Source organism: Pocillopora damicornis, chromosome 7 (assembly GCF_964200805.1).
Source record: "Pocillopora damicornis chromosome 7, jaPocDami1.2, whole genome shotgun sequence".
Lineage (NCBI taxonomy): Eukaryota > Metazoa > Cnidaria > Anthozoa > Scleractinia > Pocilloporidae > Pocillopora > Pocillopora damicornis.
The window spans coordinates 14557303-14571204 of NC_142676.1; the positions used below are offsets into that span (position 1 = coordinate 14557303).

At 40.1% G+C, this 13902-nt stretch overlaps 2 protein-coding genes across 2 annotated transcripts in view; one reads left to right on the forward strand and one right to left on the reverse strand.

Moving 5' to 3' along the window:
* Window positions 1-3554: 3554 nt before the first annotated feature.
* The window catches only part of LOC113672083 (tauropine dehydrogenase), a 56411-nt gene continuing 46063 nt past the window's right edge, over window positions 3555-13902 (reverse strand). Inside the window, exon 5 of the mRNA XM_089213460.1 lies at window positions 3555-3935. Within this exon, the coding sequence (XP_089069586.1) occupies window positions 3846-3935 (90 nt within the window). The 3' untranslated portion in view covers window positions 3555-3845. The remainder of the gene's footprint in view (window positions 3936-13902) is intronic.
* Window positions 6388-7969, forward strand: LOC149042737 (uncharacterized). Its single transcript, XM_089213469.1, has 3 exons — window positions 6388-6682; window positions 7149-7325; window positions 7661-7969. Exons 1-3 carry the CDS (start codon window positions 6533-6535, stop codon window positions 7721-7723), a joined length of 390 nt encoding a protein of 129 aa, XP_089069595.1. The 5' UTR covers window positions 6388-6532; the 3' UTR covers window positions 7724-7969.

Below are 13902 nucleotides of genomic sequence, written 5' to 3' on the forward strand. Positions count from 1 at the left end.
CCACTCTTACAAATTTGTGCATCTTATTTTATCTACAATCCACAAACCTTACAACCTAAGTCAACCCATTGTCTCTGCAGTTGTTCCACCGAACTTTTTTCCAGCTATTTAGACCACAGGTGGCCCAAGCTCACGTCTCGAGAAAAAGCCAACGATTAACTCATGAAAGCGACACGCGTTGTGTGACTCGGTGTTAAGTTACGAGAGGAGCCGTTGAACACGTTATAAGGAATAGTATTGGGAACGGAATATGTTACAACGATAAATGTGACAATACCAACAGCGTGACACAGCTCACGATACCCCGGCACAACTGTCGACTATTACAGCAACTATTGGGAGATCGACAGACTAGAGAACACCAAAGCCACAACTACCATAAGGAAGCTAAAGGCACACTTTGCGAGATTCGGAATACAGACGACACTCAACTCTGACAGTGGGACAAACTTCAGTGCTGACCAATTTCGAAAATTCACTCACTACTTCCTTCTGTGCCTAAAATTTAACACACTCTCAGCTCACCACATCATGGTCAGTCAAATGGAAAAGTGGAGGCTGCCGTAAAAGCAGCAAAGAGCATCTTGCGCAAAACAGAGAAGACTCAAGAAGATTAATACCTTGTATTCCTTGCGGTGAGGAACACTCCCTCTCAAGGAATTGGCAGGAGTCCGGTGCAACGTCTGCCCAATCGCAGGACACGAACCATGCTACCTACGACAGACACCCTACTGCAACCTAAAGTCGTGGAAAGGGAGGGTGAACAGGTCAAGATGAAGAAGCAGCAACAGAGGAAGGCACTATATTATGACACAAATGCCAGGGAGCTATTACCGCTACGCAATGGTGAAACAGTAAGAATGAAGCCATTCACACGTGGGGACAAGTCCTGGAAGAAAGCGACGGTGAAGGTACGCCTTGATGACAGATCATATATAGTGGAAAACCAAGATGGAACGTCGCTGCGCAGAAATCGAGTTCTCCTGAGGAAGACAATCGAGCCACTAACAGCTCAAGTAAAGGACAAATGAGAGACTCAACAACAGCCCAGACGGGAGGAAGAAGCGGTCAAGAGAGCAACATACCTCAGGGACTATGTTCCATAAACAGAAAACAAACGCTGAATTTATTTACTTTACATTGGGTTTTTGTTAATTATAGCTATTGAGTTTTCGTTGCTCTCCATAAATATGTATCAAAAAAACAAAAACAAAAAAGAGAAAGGAAGGTGAAAATACCAACAGCGTGACACAGCTCACGATACCCCGGATGTAATTAATATATTCAGTTCACCTTGCTTGTGCCGTAAACACTAAAACATGGAACGACCTAAAACCACTTAAAACCAACTACAACCATCTATAACCACCTCAAAAATTTCAACAACCACCTCAAAAACATCTACAGCCACTCGCAAACTATCTAAAACCATCTAAAACAAGGCATAAATGTCAGTAGTAAAAGACTTAAAGAACTTTACAAAATGAACTATCAAGATACAAAAAATAATGAAGTAAAATAACAAACTCGTAATCAGAAGACTGACTTAACTTGGCGTTTTTCTACCCTGGGTACCAGCAGACGTTTTGGCTCACGTCTAGAAAAGTATGAATAAAAATGGCATTAAAAATATTTTAAGCGAACTGTGCGTACCTTCGGAATCTTCCTTCGGCACGAACGCCATTGTGCGGGACAATAGTGACGCAGTAGTGACTCACGTTTTGCTACAATTACATTTCCGGTGCTGAGATTATAAATGGAGAAAAATACTACCTTTGACCATTATGTGGTCAAATGAAACGTGAGCCGTCTGCTTGTAAAGTTCTTTAAGTCTCTTACTACTGAGGTATTATAAAGTATAATTAGCATGCTCTCGCATTTCATTTCATGAGATAGTTGATTATACATGGGACCAGGGAGAGTGAGATTTCAGGGGGAGGTGGAGGTTTCGTTCGATTCTTGTATTTCATGTATGTGACATAATGTCGTCTCGCCTCATTTTAGACATTTATGCCTTGTTTTAGATGGTTTTAGATAGTTTGCGAGTGGCTGTAGATGTTTTTGAGGTGGTTGTTGAAATTTTTGAGGTAGTTGTAGGTGTTTTAGGTGGTTTTAGGTCGTTCCATGTTTTAGTACTTCCGTCGATCGTGCAATATCTAAGTTCCCTTTAGGATTGTGATTAAAACTCCACATTGAAGCCACCCAACTGTTTCCATCTTGTTACAATAAATATTTCGAAATATGAATATTTTACATGTAAAATCAATAAAACTTACTCACATCATGTGTATCCGTTTAAAGCTTGCTTTACCATCACTTTTGACAGGAATAACCACAAGCACACAACCCTGTGGGTTTGAGGCTGCGTGACGTCAGTTATTTGATACGCTATTTGAACTTGTACATTGTTTGTAATTTGCAACGGTCGATCGCGGTAAGACGCAAGTGATCCCGAGAAATGTTTCATAAATTTCGCAAATCGTAACATTTCATCTCCAAAATCCGCTTAATGACAGTCAGATAAATAAAGTTCACTTAACTTCATTTTTCTGTGTTGTCTCGAGTGATTTTGCGGGGTTTTGAGACGGTTTATTCCCCACTTTGCACTGCTGCCCCATCCAAAGGCAAAGGAAAAACACAAGGCATGCAACTTCCAGGACAGTCTGGGCCGAAAGCCTTTAGAACTTCGCTACCGCTTCCAAATGTCTCTCACCTCCCAGCTTCGGGCATGTTATAATTCGATAAACGTGTAAGAGCTAAACCAAAAATCTGTGCAGTTGCCCGCCTCTGACCACCTCAAAAGCCTGCTCCATTTCCGACATTCGCTCTTCATCTGCCGTCGACACATGGTGTGGACCGAATTGGTCGATTATAGGCCTTCGATTAACCGTTTTATGATTCAAATTAATCACTAACTGAGCTCAGATTTCACCCGACCCTCTCCACGCCAGGGCTGGTTTGTACCGTCTTTCGACCGAAACACTATGAACTGGTGTGGGGAGGGTCTGGTGAAATCTGAGCTCAGTCTTTCGGGCGGTTCGAGGTAGTTAGAGGCGGGCAATTGCACTGAGTTTTGGCTTAGCTCTTACACGTTTATCGAATTTTAACGTGCCCGAAGATGGGAGGTGAGCGACCTTTGGAAGCGGAAGAAATTCGGCAAAGTTCTTGAGTCTTTCGGCCCAGACGGTCCTGGAAGTTGCACGCCTTGTTGCGCGCCTTGTGTTTTTCCAAGCATCGCAACCATCCATGCTGACTTAACCGAGAATTGGACAGACGTCTTTGTTTTCACCTTCTGCTATGGCTGCTAGTAAAAGGTGTTGTAGTGCAAACACTGCCCGTTAGATGCAGGTAATAGTAGCCAGTGTAAACGAAAAAAGAACTTAAGAGTTGAGCTCAGACGAGAAATCTGTTTAAAAACGCGGACGAAAAGCCTATCCAAGACTAAGCAGAGAGTGAAATCCTCTGCTTAAGTTTAAGTTCTTGCTATGACAGGGTCGCATGTTGTTTGTGTATTGTAAACTAAACTTGTCATACCAGAGAGCAGACATCTTGAGCTGGTTTCAAAACAAATTTTATTGTCATTAACGGCATCAACTGAAAATTTTATCTTTAACCATAGTCTATCGCAGTAAATACCAAGAAGAGAAATGTTTTTTTTTCGTCCTCGACAACATAAGTTTGATTTTCGAGGAGATTAACTTTATAACCTGACGAGTTCAATACAATCTCTTACGATTAACCGACCCAAAGTCTTAAATAATTTAAATAAATTGCCAACGAATCTTAACTTAATTTCGAAGGCCACATAACGAAATTCAATCTCGAAACAACATTGGTCAACTCAGTCAAATGACTGAGACAATCAATTCAGTGAGAGGTCCCAGGAGGTTCTGTAGAATGCAAACTGGATCTTTCCTTGGCTCCACACTTCCTTTCTGTTTTGAAAGACATAAAATGTGAACCAAAAGTTGTTTTAAACTGTTACGAAGTACAAGAATTAAAAATGTCGTTCGCTGCAAAGACAAGCCAACTAATTTGGATTAATATTCTATATTAAATATTTTATATTTTTTTGATACATGGACATCCCTGAAGCTCTACGATGCCCTCTGACGTGACTAATTGAATGTAGAGTAGACGGATTATGCGTACTTAAGGCATTCGTCGGCCGAGTATTGACCGATACAATCGGTCGACATGTCGACCTATAGTCGATTGTTATCCCGTCGACATGTCAATCGACTGTCAGTCGCCATGTTATTCAAGTTGGTAGACAACCGACGACCACTATCGATCAATATTTGGTAGGTTTGTCGATCGACACTCGGCCGACACCTCGCCCGTTACGTTGAATAGTCGGCAGCGTATCGGTCGAGTGTCGGTGGTGTATCGATGGATTGTCGGTGGTATACGTGCATTGTTCACCACTGTTTTGCTAGAATGGCAGTTGTCTCTTTGCCTATTGGGGACGCGAAGGAAAAGTTTCGAAGGGCTAGAGAAAATAAGTTAATATTTGAATAGAGAAGCTGCAACCCAATAACAGGAGCCACCAAGTGACAGTAGTGTCTAATTAAAAGTGTCAGTAAAGTGTCAGCCAAGTGCCGACAAAGTATCGTCAGACATGCGTGTCAATCGAGAGGCGACCGATGTCAGTCGACATGTCGACATACTTGGTCGATATGTCAATCAAGTGTCAACCGATATATCGACCCACACTTGGTCGACACATCGACCGATAGTATTGACTGATACTCGTCCGACAGATGCCTTAGGTGTACATGATCCGACAAGATTACGTTGATTCTGACGGGAAACAAAACATTACTTTCCCTGGACACTGTCCATGTCTAGAGGGCAACTAGAGCGTGTTAAAGTTATCTAAAATAACTTTTTTAACTGTCCATCATTATAGATAATGTTGTTTTAAGGGAACCATTGAAGACCACTGAATCGGAAGAGAGAATGACTTCGAAGACTTCCGTTTTAAAACGTTGAAGTCATGAACCCAACTAATTTAGTTTTGTTTTATAAAGTCATTTCCCGTTTTGCACAGAAATCAGCTGGGTCCTCAAGTTGGTTATTGTCAACATAACAGTAATGAACGCGCACAAAGTAGCGCAAAGTAGCGCACGTAGAAGATTTCCTACGCGTGGTACTTTTAAAGAAACCATGGAAAAGTATATATCACTGTAAAGCTTATAAGTATAGGTTATTGTTTTGGTAGGCGCGCATAAGGTGTTTCCTTTACTGCGTTATCGCGGACCTCTAGACAAACTGGACAGTATCAATTAGCAGATGATAGCCTAACCAAGTGTGTGGGGCTTTTTTGATATTCCTATTGGTTCCTCAGAAAATCTGGTTTGAAGTTGGACCATAGTAAATATTTCGGTTGTTGTCACGCTCCGGGACGTTACGAGTAAAATATTTCGAATTTCCTAAAGGTGTCACATACTTTGGTGCGTTAGTATCTGACGAACACTCTATCAATTTTTAAGAAAATTGAACAAATCTACATACTCTTTTAATTCGTTAAAGTAGAGATAACTCGCGTAAAAACAAACCTCGATTTTTCAGCCTCTAAAGAGATTTGCCGGTTTTGGCAGCTCATTTAAGCAAGTCAATGCAGCCATGCCGCGCCGACCGATGAAAGGCAACATCCTTGGCCATTTTAGCGAGTTATCAATTTCAAGGTTTACTACTCCTCTTTCTCTTATGAGTAGTAAATCTAGAAATCGATAACTCGCTAAAATGGATTCTTTTCAACATAGCGGTCATGTATGATTCGTCGCGTTTACATACATTTTGTAGCGCCGCTGACAATATACCTAGGGCGCAGTTTCCCACGCCTCGTGTGTAATTTGAGCGTTACTTACAGGATATTTGCCGGATCTTAGGAAGATAGTTAGTGTAAGAAGCACTAACTTGGAATCGTCGCCCCACTTCAAAATAAACGGGTCTCCAATAAACACTCCCCGTGGATTACATATGAACTGACTCGCACAATTTATAAACGGAATTATATGAAGAAAATTGCTATTCAAGAAAATAGCGCGACGGCTTGGGAGCGATATAAGCAAGCTCGAAACGAAGTAAACAATGCCATTAAATCGGCAAAGAAACAGTATTTTACGCATAACTTGGAAGTGAATAAAATGAATCCTCGAAAAACATGGAAGCTGATTGACGACCTAAGTTCACGCAAATATGGCAGAGTACGAAATATTTCCGAAATTAAAGGGCATGTAAACCCAAAAATACATGTTTTTCTTATACTGTGTAAAAAGTGGCGTAGAAAACGAATTTGAAATTAGTTTTGTCCAATTCGACTTATTTTTGGAGAAAATCGGCATTTTCAACTGAAATTCCATTTCCGGTAAAAACAATAGCGAGAAGTCGTGACGTAAGCGGTGGAACTAAAATATTGCGCAACACATATTCCCCAATAGAACTGGTGTGGGAGTTCGTGTAAGTAGCGGTAGTTTGGAAGATATTTTTTCAGAAGATAGCGACTCGAATGCCTTAAGCTTAGTACATGACAGCAATGGGGATAATCCAGAATCTTCAGGAGAGTCTGGGCCACGTTCTTAACAATATGAGCCACGTAGGGTTCACCGAAGCGATCCGCACGAAGACGGTACAGAACATGTCGACAGCGATGCGACCGTCTCGGAAACTCAGACTGGTATTTAATTTACTGTGTGATTTATTTGTATTTGACATGAAAATCTAATAAAGCGAGGGTACAATCTAAAAGAATGCAACAGAAATTTTTTAAACTTGAGCTTCTGAGAGTGTTTTATATAAAATTATCAAAGGTGCGAGTGTGGAACTTGTCAACCAATGCCGACAACTCATGAAAGTGTTTGTTGTACAGAAATCGGGCAATTGTGGCAAAAAGTAGAGTAGCAAGGGCCTGAAACCTAGATAAGTTGTATCGCTGAGCATCCAGGTTTTCAGTCAATTTGCATTGATTTCTGGGTGCTGGAGACGGCCAAGTGCGCGTACAGGCAGCAGCAAGGCACAGATAATCACACCGGAAACGAGTAAGCTAAATGTTTTCTGTTTCATCTGTTTTGTTACATTTTGAGATCGATTTGACTTAATAATACAATACTAGAGCTAGTTGTTTTTCGCTTCTTTCTTGGCAGGAAATTTCGCTAAATTGCCTACAGATAGCTTATTCGTTGGTGTTGGGAATATCTCGGCAAACACTTCAGGGTCGCTGTGCCATCTTGTGCGTTAAACAATATCCGAAACATTTTTCCAGCGGATTTTGGATCGCCTTACACTGGATTAAAACCGCCAAACCTTTTAGAGAAATAAAGGTATATGTTAATGCAGATCTTAGTTATTTATGTCTTACAGCACTGGAGGTTATGCCCGTTCTTTATGAGATATCTATGTATTGCTTTCCTTCATCTCCGAAGCATTTCTATCGATAAACAAGTTGTACCATATACATTTCCTTGTGAGGCCTTCATAATTATCCAACCCTGTTTGTGTTTGCTTCGATTTGAAATACTGAAAAGATAGTTTTGCTAGCTGAAATCAGGATCTTTTAAGTTGTACTCAAAATGATGAATATTGTCCTACTGACCTTTGAATGTATTTTCACTGCTGTGAAAATCGTGACACAAATTCTTCTGCTGTTTCTCTGCAGGGTTTCTCAAAGGAAGCACCAAGTGGGGCTGGCATGGATTTTCTTATACAACATAAGGGTTGATTATGGGATCCTGTATAGAATTCTTTGCATCGAACCAACAAAATTCCAGATCACGTTATTACACACTGACATCAACGAATTCTCTTTCTTTGATACGTGTTTCGAATTCAGGCAAAGGATCAGAGGAGTCAGTGTCTTTTATGGGCTCAGCGCTGGCTCCCGAACAACTGGCTTCCCCATAATCTTTCATTAGATGAGAAAAAAGATGTTTTTAGAGAACCAATAAAGCTATCGTTGTTTAATTAACGAAACGTTTTCATGTAAATCGATTTTGTACTGTCTCCGTTGACCTCTAACTTTTGAAGAGCTCAACTTCTTTCTCAGTTCGATCGGCCACTTCCGAATCCTCGTCGTCTACCGACTGTATGGGTCGTTTTTACACTTCCGAATAATTTGCTTCTAGTAAGGCCTGAATCTTCGGTACAGCACCAGGAAGAAAAATTACTGCTACAAACAATTTGTGAAATTTGTCCAAGTGAAAATAGCCGATTTCGTCGAGCCGACGAAATCGGCTATTTTCACTTATACAAATTTCACAAATTGTCGCTTCAAATTTGCGTCATTTGAAAATATTTGCATTGTATGCCCAGTTTTGTTTAAATCAGTACAAAACTGGACGACACAACGCTTTACCATTACGAAAAAAATTGAATATATTGAAGCATACTGTAAGTAAAAAAATCATGACAAGACCGGCGACTACGGCTGTAGAAAAGACTCCTTCGTGCCTCACGCGATTATAAAACAAGACTTTGTAGGGTCCACCCGTGACGTCACAGGAAAGATGGCGCCATTCAAGATGGCGAATGTTTCGAATTTGGAAGAGCTTTTACAAAGTGAAAATGGACTTTTGAGAAAAAACGAATGGTACCTTTGGTGTACTTGATATATTTACTAAACATCTATGTGAAAAGAAAATGAACGTTTTTTGGGTTTACATGCCCTTTAAGGTAAACGACGAACCTAATTCTTTTGCGGCTGAAATGGCAGAAGTCTTTAACGATTTTTTTTGCAATTATTGGATCAAATTTGGCAAGTGAAATACAACCGTCAACCGTCAACCATTGAGCCAGAATTCTATCTACAACCCACGGACACAATATTTTCTCTTAAACCCCCAAGCGCTAGCACTGTATGCAGGCTTTTGAACCAGCTAGACACAAAAAAAGCCACTGGGTTAGATAGAATTCCCTGTAAACTCTTAAAACCTTCTAGCAGTATTGTCGGGTTGTCCTTAGCATATATCTTTAAGAGCTGTATAGATACTGAAATCTTTCCAAACGAGTGGAAAATTGCCAAAGTTACACCGCTGTTTAAGAAAGGATCCAAGCGTGAACTAGGGAACTATCGACCAATATCGGTATTGCCACTCGTCTCAAAAATTTTCGAAAAAATTATTTATCGTCAACTTTATGATTACCTTCAGGATAATAGCCTCTTGAATACGTACCAATCTGGCTTTCGATCAATGCGCAGCACGCTAACAGCGCTACTTGAGACCACGAACAACTGGCCAATTGATATTGACAACGGTCTGTTAAATGGCGTGCTATTTATTGATCTCAAAAAGGCCTTTGATACAATCGATCACGAAATAATTTTGCGGAAACTTGCGAACTATGGGGTTGATCAAAGTGCTCTACGATTTTTTGCGTCCTACTTATGTAATAGATCCCAAAAATGCAGTGTCAATGGAGCGTTATCCAGTGCAAGTAGATTAACCTGCGGGGTTCCCCAGGGAAGTATACTGGGACCTCTGCTCTTTTTAATATATATAAATGATCTTCCAAATTGCCTCGATATTTCCTGCGCAAAAATGTTTGCCGACGATACTAACATCACCGTCCCTGGTTGCACTTTTGCCGAACTCGAACAAGCAACAAATTCTGAACTTAACAATCTTTACAGCTGGGTAAAAGCCAATAAGCTTAGTCTAAACATCGCGAAAACTGAGTTTACGGTGATAAGTACCCGTCAAAAGTTTCTTGCAGAAAATTGTAGTGAGATTAATATCCAATAAGATGGCCATCCAATTTGCAGGGTTAAGCATGCCAAATCATTAGGTTTAATTATTGATGACCGACTTTCATGGTCTAATCACATCAAAGAACTATGTAGAAAGATATCCTCGGCAATAGGTGCTCTGAGGCGCATTAGGTCCCTCATTTCTCAGTCCACTGCAGTACAAATATATAACGCTTTAATCCAACCTCATTTTGATTACTGTGCCCCCGTTTGGGACGGATTGAGTTCTTATCTACGTGAGAAACTACAAAAATTGCAAAACCGAGCTGCTAGGGTTATTCTGCAAGCCAACTGTGAGGTAAACTCAAGCCTGCTTCTTGAAACTTTGAAGTGGGACCAGCTATTATTAAGAAGAAGAAAGCAGAAAGCTATAACGATGTTTAAATCCCTCAACGGGTTAGCCCCAGTGTACTTGCATGATTTATTCAGTGAGAAACACACAGACTATGACTTGCGTGATTCTTTCCGTAAGTTAAACTTACCCAAGCCGCGTACTGACTATTTGAAACGTAGCTTTGGCTATAGCGGTGCGTTACTGTGGAATTCTCTTCCTGAGAATATTAGGGCGATTAGATCAATTGGGCAGTTTAAGAAGGAAATCAACCGCGCGCTTGAAACATTCGATTCTCACTCGGCAATCTTGTAAATCAGTTTTTATAGTTATTTTAATTTTTACAAATGATTGTAATTAAAATACTATTACTATAACTGAAGATTCTTAACCGAGTTTAAATAAAGATCTACTATTACTACTACTATTACTACTACCGACTGTAGTACAGACTGTACGATTTTATGCTACTATCTGCGTCGGTGTATATATATGTAAGATTTTAAGCCGTTAACTAACGGCGTAAATCTAACAGTATATAAAGACTACCGACTGGAAGAAATTACGCCGTTAGTTACTGGCGTAACATCTTACATATAAAGACTACAGACTGGAAGTTTGCATTTATAGGTCTATTTTCACTCTGCATAATATCATAATGCACATGCACAAATTTTGTCATACCATGCCTTGACAACTTCTAAGTTGTTAATTTAAATTGGTTTGACTCATCTCCAGTTTTTTTGTTTGAGTTAATGACCACACACACTGTTCTGATCCCATACTAAAAACCAAAAAAGAAGATCAAGACAGCGTCATGATAATGTGACAAATCTGGTTGGTTGCTTCGCTCAACTTTGAAACTATCCAACACATATCACCAAACAGAACATTTTGGCTAGCTAACACACTAAAATATGCAAGTCTGCCTGTTCTCGCGATTTTCTCCCCTCTCCACTGCGAGTCACCAATAAAATTAACCAATCAAGTGGGGCAATATTATCACATGAGTTTTCCAAAAGGCAGAAGGCACACACTAAAAAATTTGCAACTGGAGGTATAATTTCTCATGAATACACGAAAGAGCTTGTGAGATTTTGTAATCAAGGCAAAATAAAATTACAACTTGATGATATGCTTGGCATAGTTTTATGTGGTTCATTCATCTTTCATCACAACACTTGCAATAGCTAAGATTAACACCAGCCAGCAACAACAAGATGGCAACCAAACCCTGGAATTCCATGACATCCAAACAATACTTAAGCAGGATATCAATCCTCTGGATTAGGACGTGTATCCATAATTAATGACAAATCTAAACATTTCTTTATTTGAAGAAACAAATTTTATAAATGTTTTCATGTACTGCTCACAGTTGCTAAACAGTGTTACCTACAAGATTACTTATGAAGGACTGAAAAATCTGATTGTTGGAAGGAATAATGAAATCCAGCTAAATTGATCTTCTTCATCTTTACCTGCTTTGGTCCCGTGCACTGATTGGCACAGTGGACTTTATTTGGAATCATATTGTTCAGTTCTTATAATGCAATTGCACAGTAACCCTAGTGAATAAAGTCCACTTTCACAATATAGCAGGCATGATCATCATCCTTATTTGCGCATTCAAATTAGCCCTCTTGGTCTATCTTCTACTGTTTTAAAGTGTATTATAGAGGCCAGAAAAGCTATTAGCCCACCATTTATGAAAGAGGTACATGCAAAGAGAATGAGTGAATCAAGACCATTTCATCTAAAACCTGGTGTACTTTTAATTAATGAATCTTGCTGAGGGAATTAATTTTTCCATGACTTAATCACATGAACCTTTAACTTGTGAAAATGGTTGGAATATTATCATCGAGATGATACAAATGAAAGGAACAAACTGAAAAGTTCAGATTTCCATTTTCAGTGCTTTCTAGTATTCAAATTAAATGATTCAGAACTTAAGACACAAAAGATGCAAATTCTACATATTTTATTGTAGCTTTTCAATTTCTGGTCCATATTTAATTTTGATGACACGACCATTTTTGTCATGATTGAAAAAAAATTGATTGGTAAGTCCCTTATAGAGCCAACTTTTAGCTGGTAACTTTACATGTGGATTGTAACTCAAATTATAATAAGAGAAGCCCTCAGAATAAAAAGATATGACAATATGCCGCCCTTCGTCAAATGAAAACTTCCCCATTCCGGTGAACTGAACTCTTAATAATTTAATTTTCAAAATTAGAAATTTCCCAAATGCCCGAGAGATTTTCAATATCTTTCCGAAAAACAGCTTTAAGTGACTGTTAAGTACTGACTATTTGAATTACATACACGTCCTGAGTTTTGCCGCGTTCTGTCGGTTGTTTCGTTCTCTCCTAGGTCCGCCATAATTTCCTAACTTCACCTGAAAGCCGGTGACACACCAAGCGATTTTATACGTTGATCGTGGCGCTCGACGAAAATCGCCTGGTGTGCCAGGTGCGGCAATTACGATTTTCCGCCGCGATCGGGGTACAAAATCGCCGATATCTGGCATGTCATATATCGGCTATTAAATATACCGGCATTCGCCAAGTCCCGCGATTTTCTCCCCTTTCCACAGCGAGTCGCCAGTGAAATTAATCGATCGAGTTGGGCGATTTTATCAAATGCCTTTTCAAAATGGCGAAAGGCATCGAAAATTGTTTCTGAACCGATGAAAAAGAAGTCAATTCGATAACACTGTGGTCAGAAAAGCCTTATTTGATGTAGCGTCGAGTGTATACAGTAATCTGCACTTCGACAACTTCTCAACCACTGTGAAAAAAGTAAGTTTCACTCGACGGAGACTGTCCCATTAGGGGTTCAAAATGACATGCATCTTAATGAGTATAGATTACAAGGAAGTGACATTTCTCGTGCTTTTGGACCTTGGTGCTGCTTTTGACACCACTGAACATTCCATTCTCCTGAAGACCTTGCAACAGGATTTTGGAGTCGTTGGATCTGCTTTAAATTGGATCGACTCATTTCTGTCTGGTTGCAAACAAAGCTAAACAACATATACTTGTTGTTGATGTGACTTCGGAAGACTTTAATCTGAACTGTGGAGTCCCCCAGGGTAGTTGTATGGGGCCTACTTTATTTACTCTCTACGTCTCCCACCTCTTTAACATTCTTTCTCAACACCTCCCTTCCATCCATGGGTATGCTGACGACACTCAGATTGACCTCTCTTTCCGACCTTCCTCTATCCATTCGGATATTAACGCTGTCTGTGCGAGTGAGGAGTACATTGCTGACGTTCGCTACTGGTTCATTGCGAATCGTTTTAATGATTAATGACGCGAAAACTGTATTCTTAATCACTTTCGCCATTTACACCAAAGACAAACTCAAAACGGCCAACGTAATATCTGATGGTTTTTGCCATCTATGCAAAAGTGAACAGCATACTATCCAGCATATGTGACACGATTCGCACGGATCGACTCGACTCGTCATTAGTAAAGTCGATCTGTCACCGGAAGTCGATTCGCATAAGTAAGCGTTAAATTCGGGTATTCAATGTTGACGAATCGACACGATTCGCAGGGGTCGACTCGACTCGTCATAAGCAAAGTTAACCCGTCTCACCTGAAGTCGATTCGCAAAAGATTTATCATGTGATAACCTCGTTTCTAGGGCCTGTTTCCATGAAGGTGGGGGACCCCAGGTAGGTGAGGTAACCCGCCTTGCCGTGGTCGAAAAAGAAAACGCGTTTACATGCAATCTTACAACCCCAGGGAGCTGGGGTGAGGTTCTTCGAGGTTGTTGTTGCCCTTGCAACTAAGGAGTTTGCGCA

Excerpts from the sequence above, each read along its gene's own strand:
- LOC149042737 (XM_089213469.1), top strand. The coding sequence starts at position 6,533 with ATGACAGCAATGGGGATAATCCAGAATCTTCAGGAGAGTCTGGGCCAC. Across the intron at positions 6,683-7,148 it reads CGTCTCGGAAACTCAGACTG|GAAATTTCGCTAAATTGCCT; the intron begins GTATTTAATTTA and ends CTTTCTTGGCAG. Across the intron at positions 7,326-7,660 it reads AACCTTTTAGAGAAATAAAG|GGTTTCTCAAAGGAAGCACC; the intron begins GTATATGTTAAT and ends GTTTCTCTGCAG.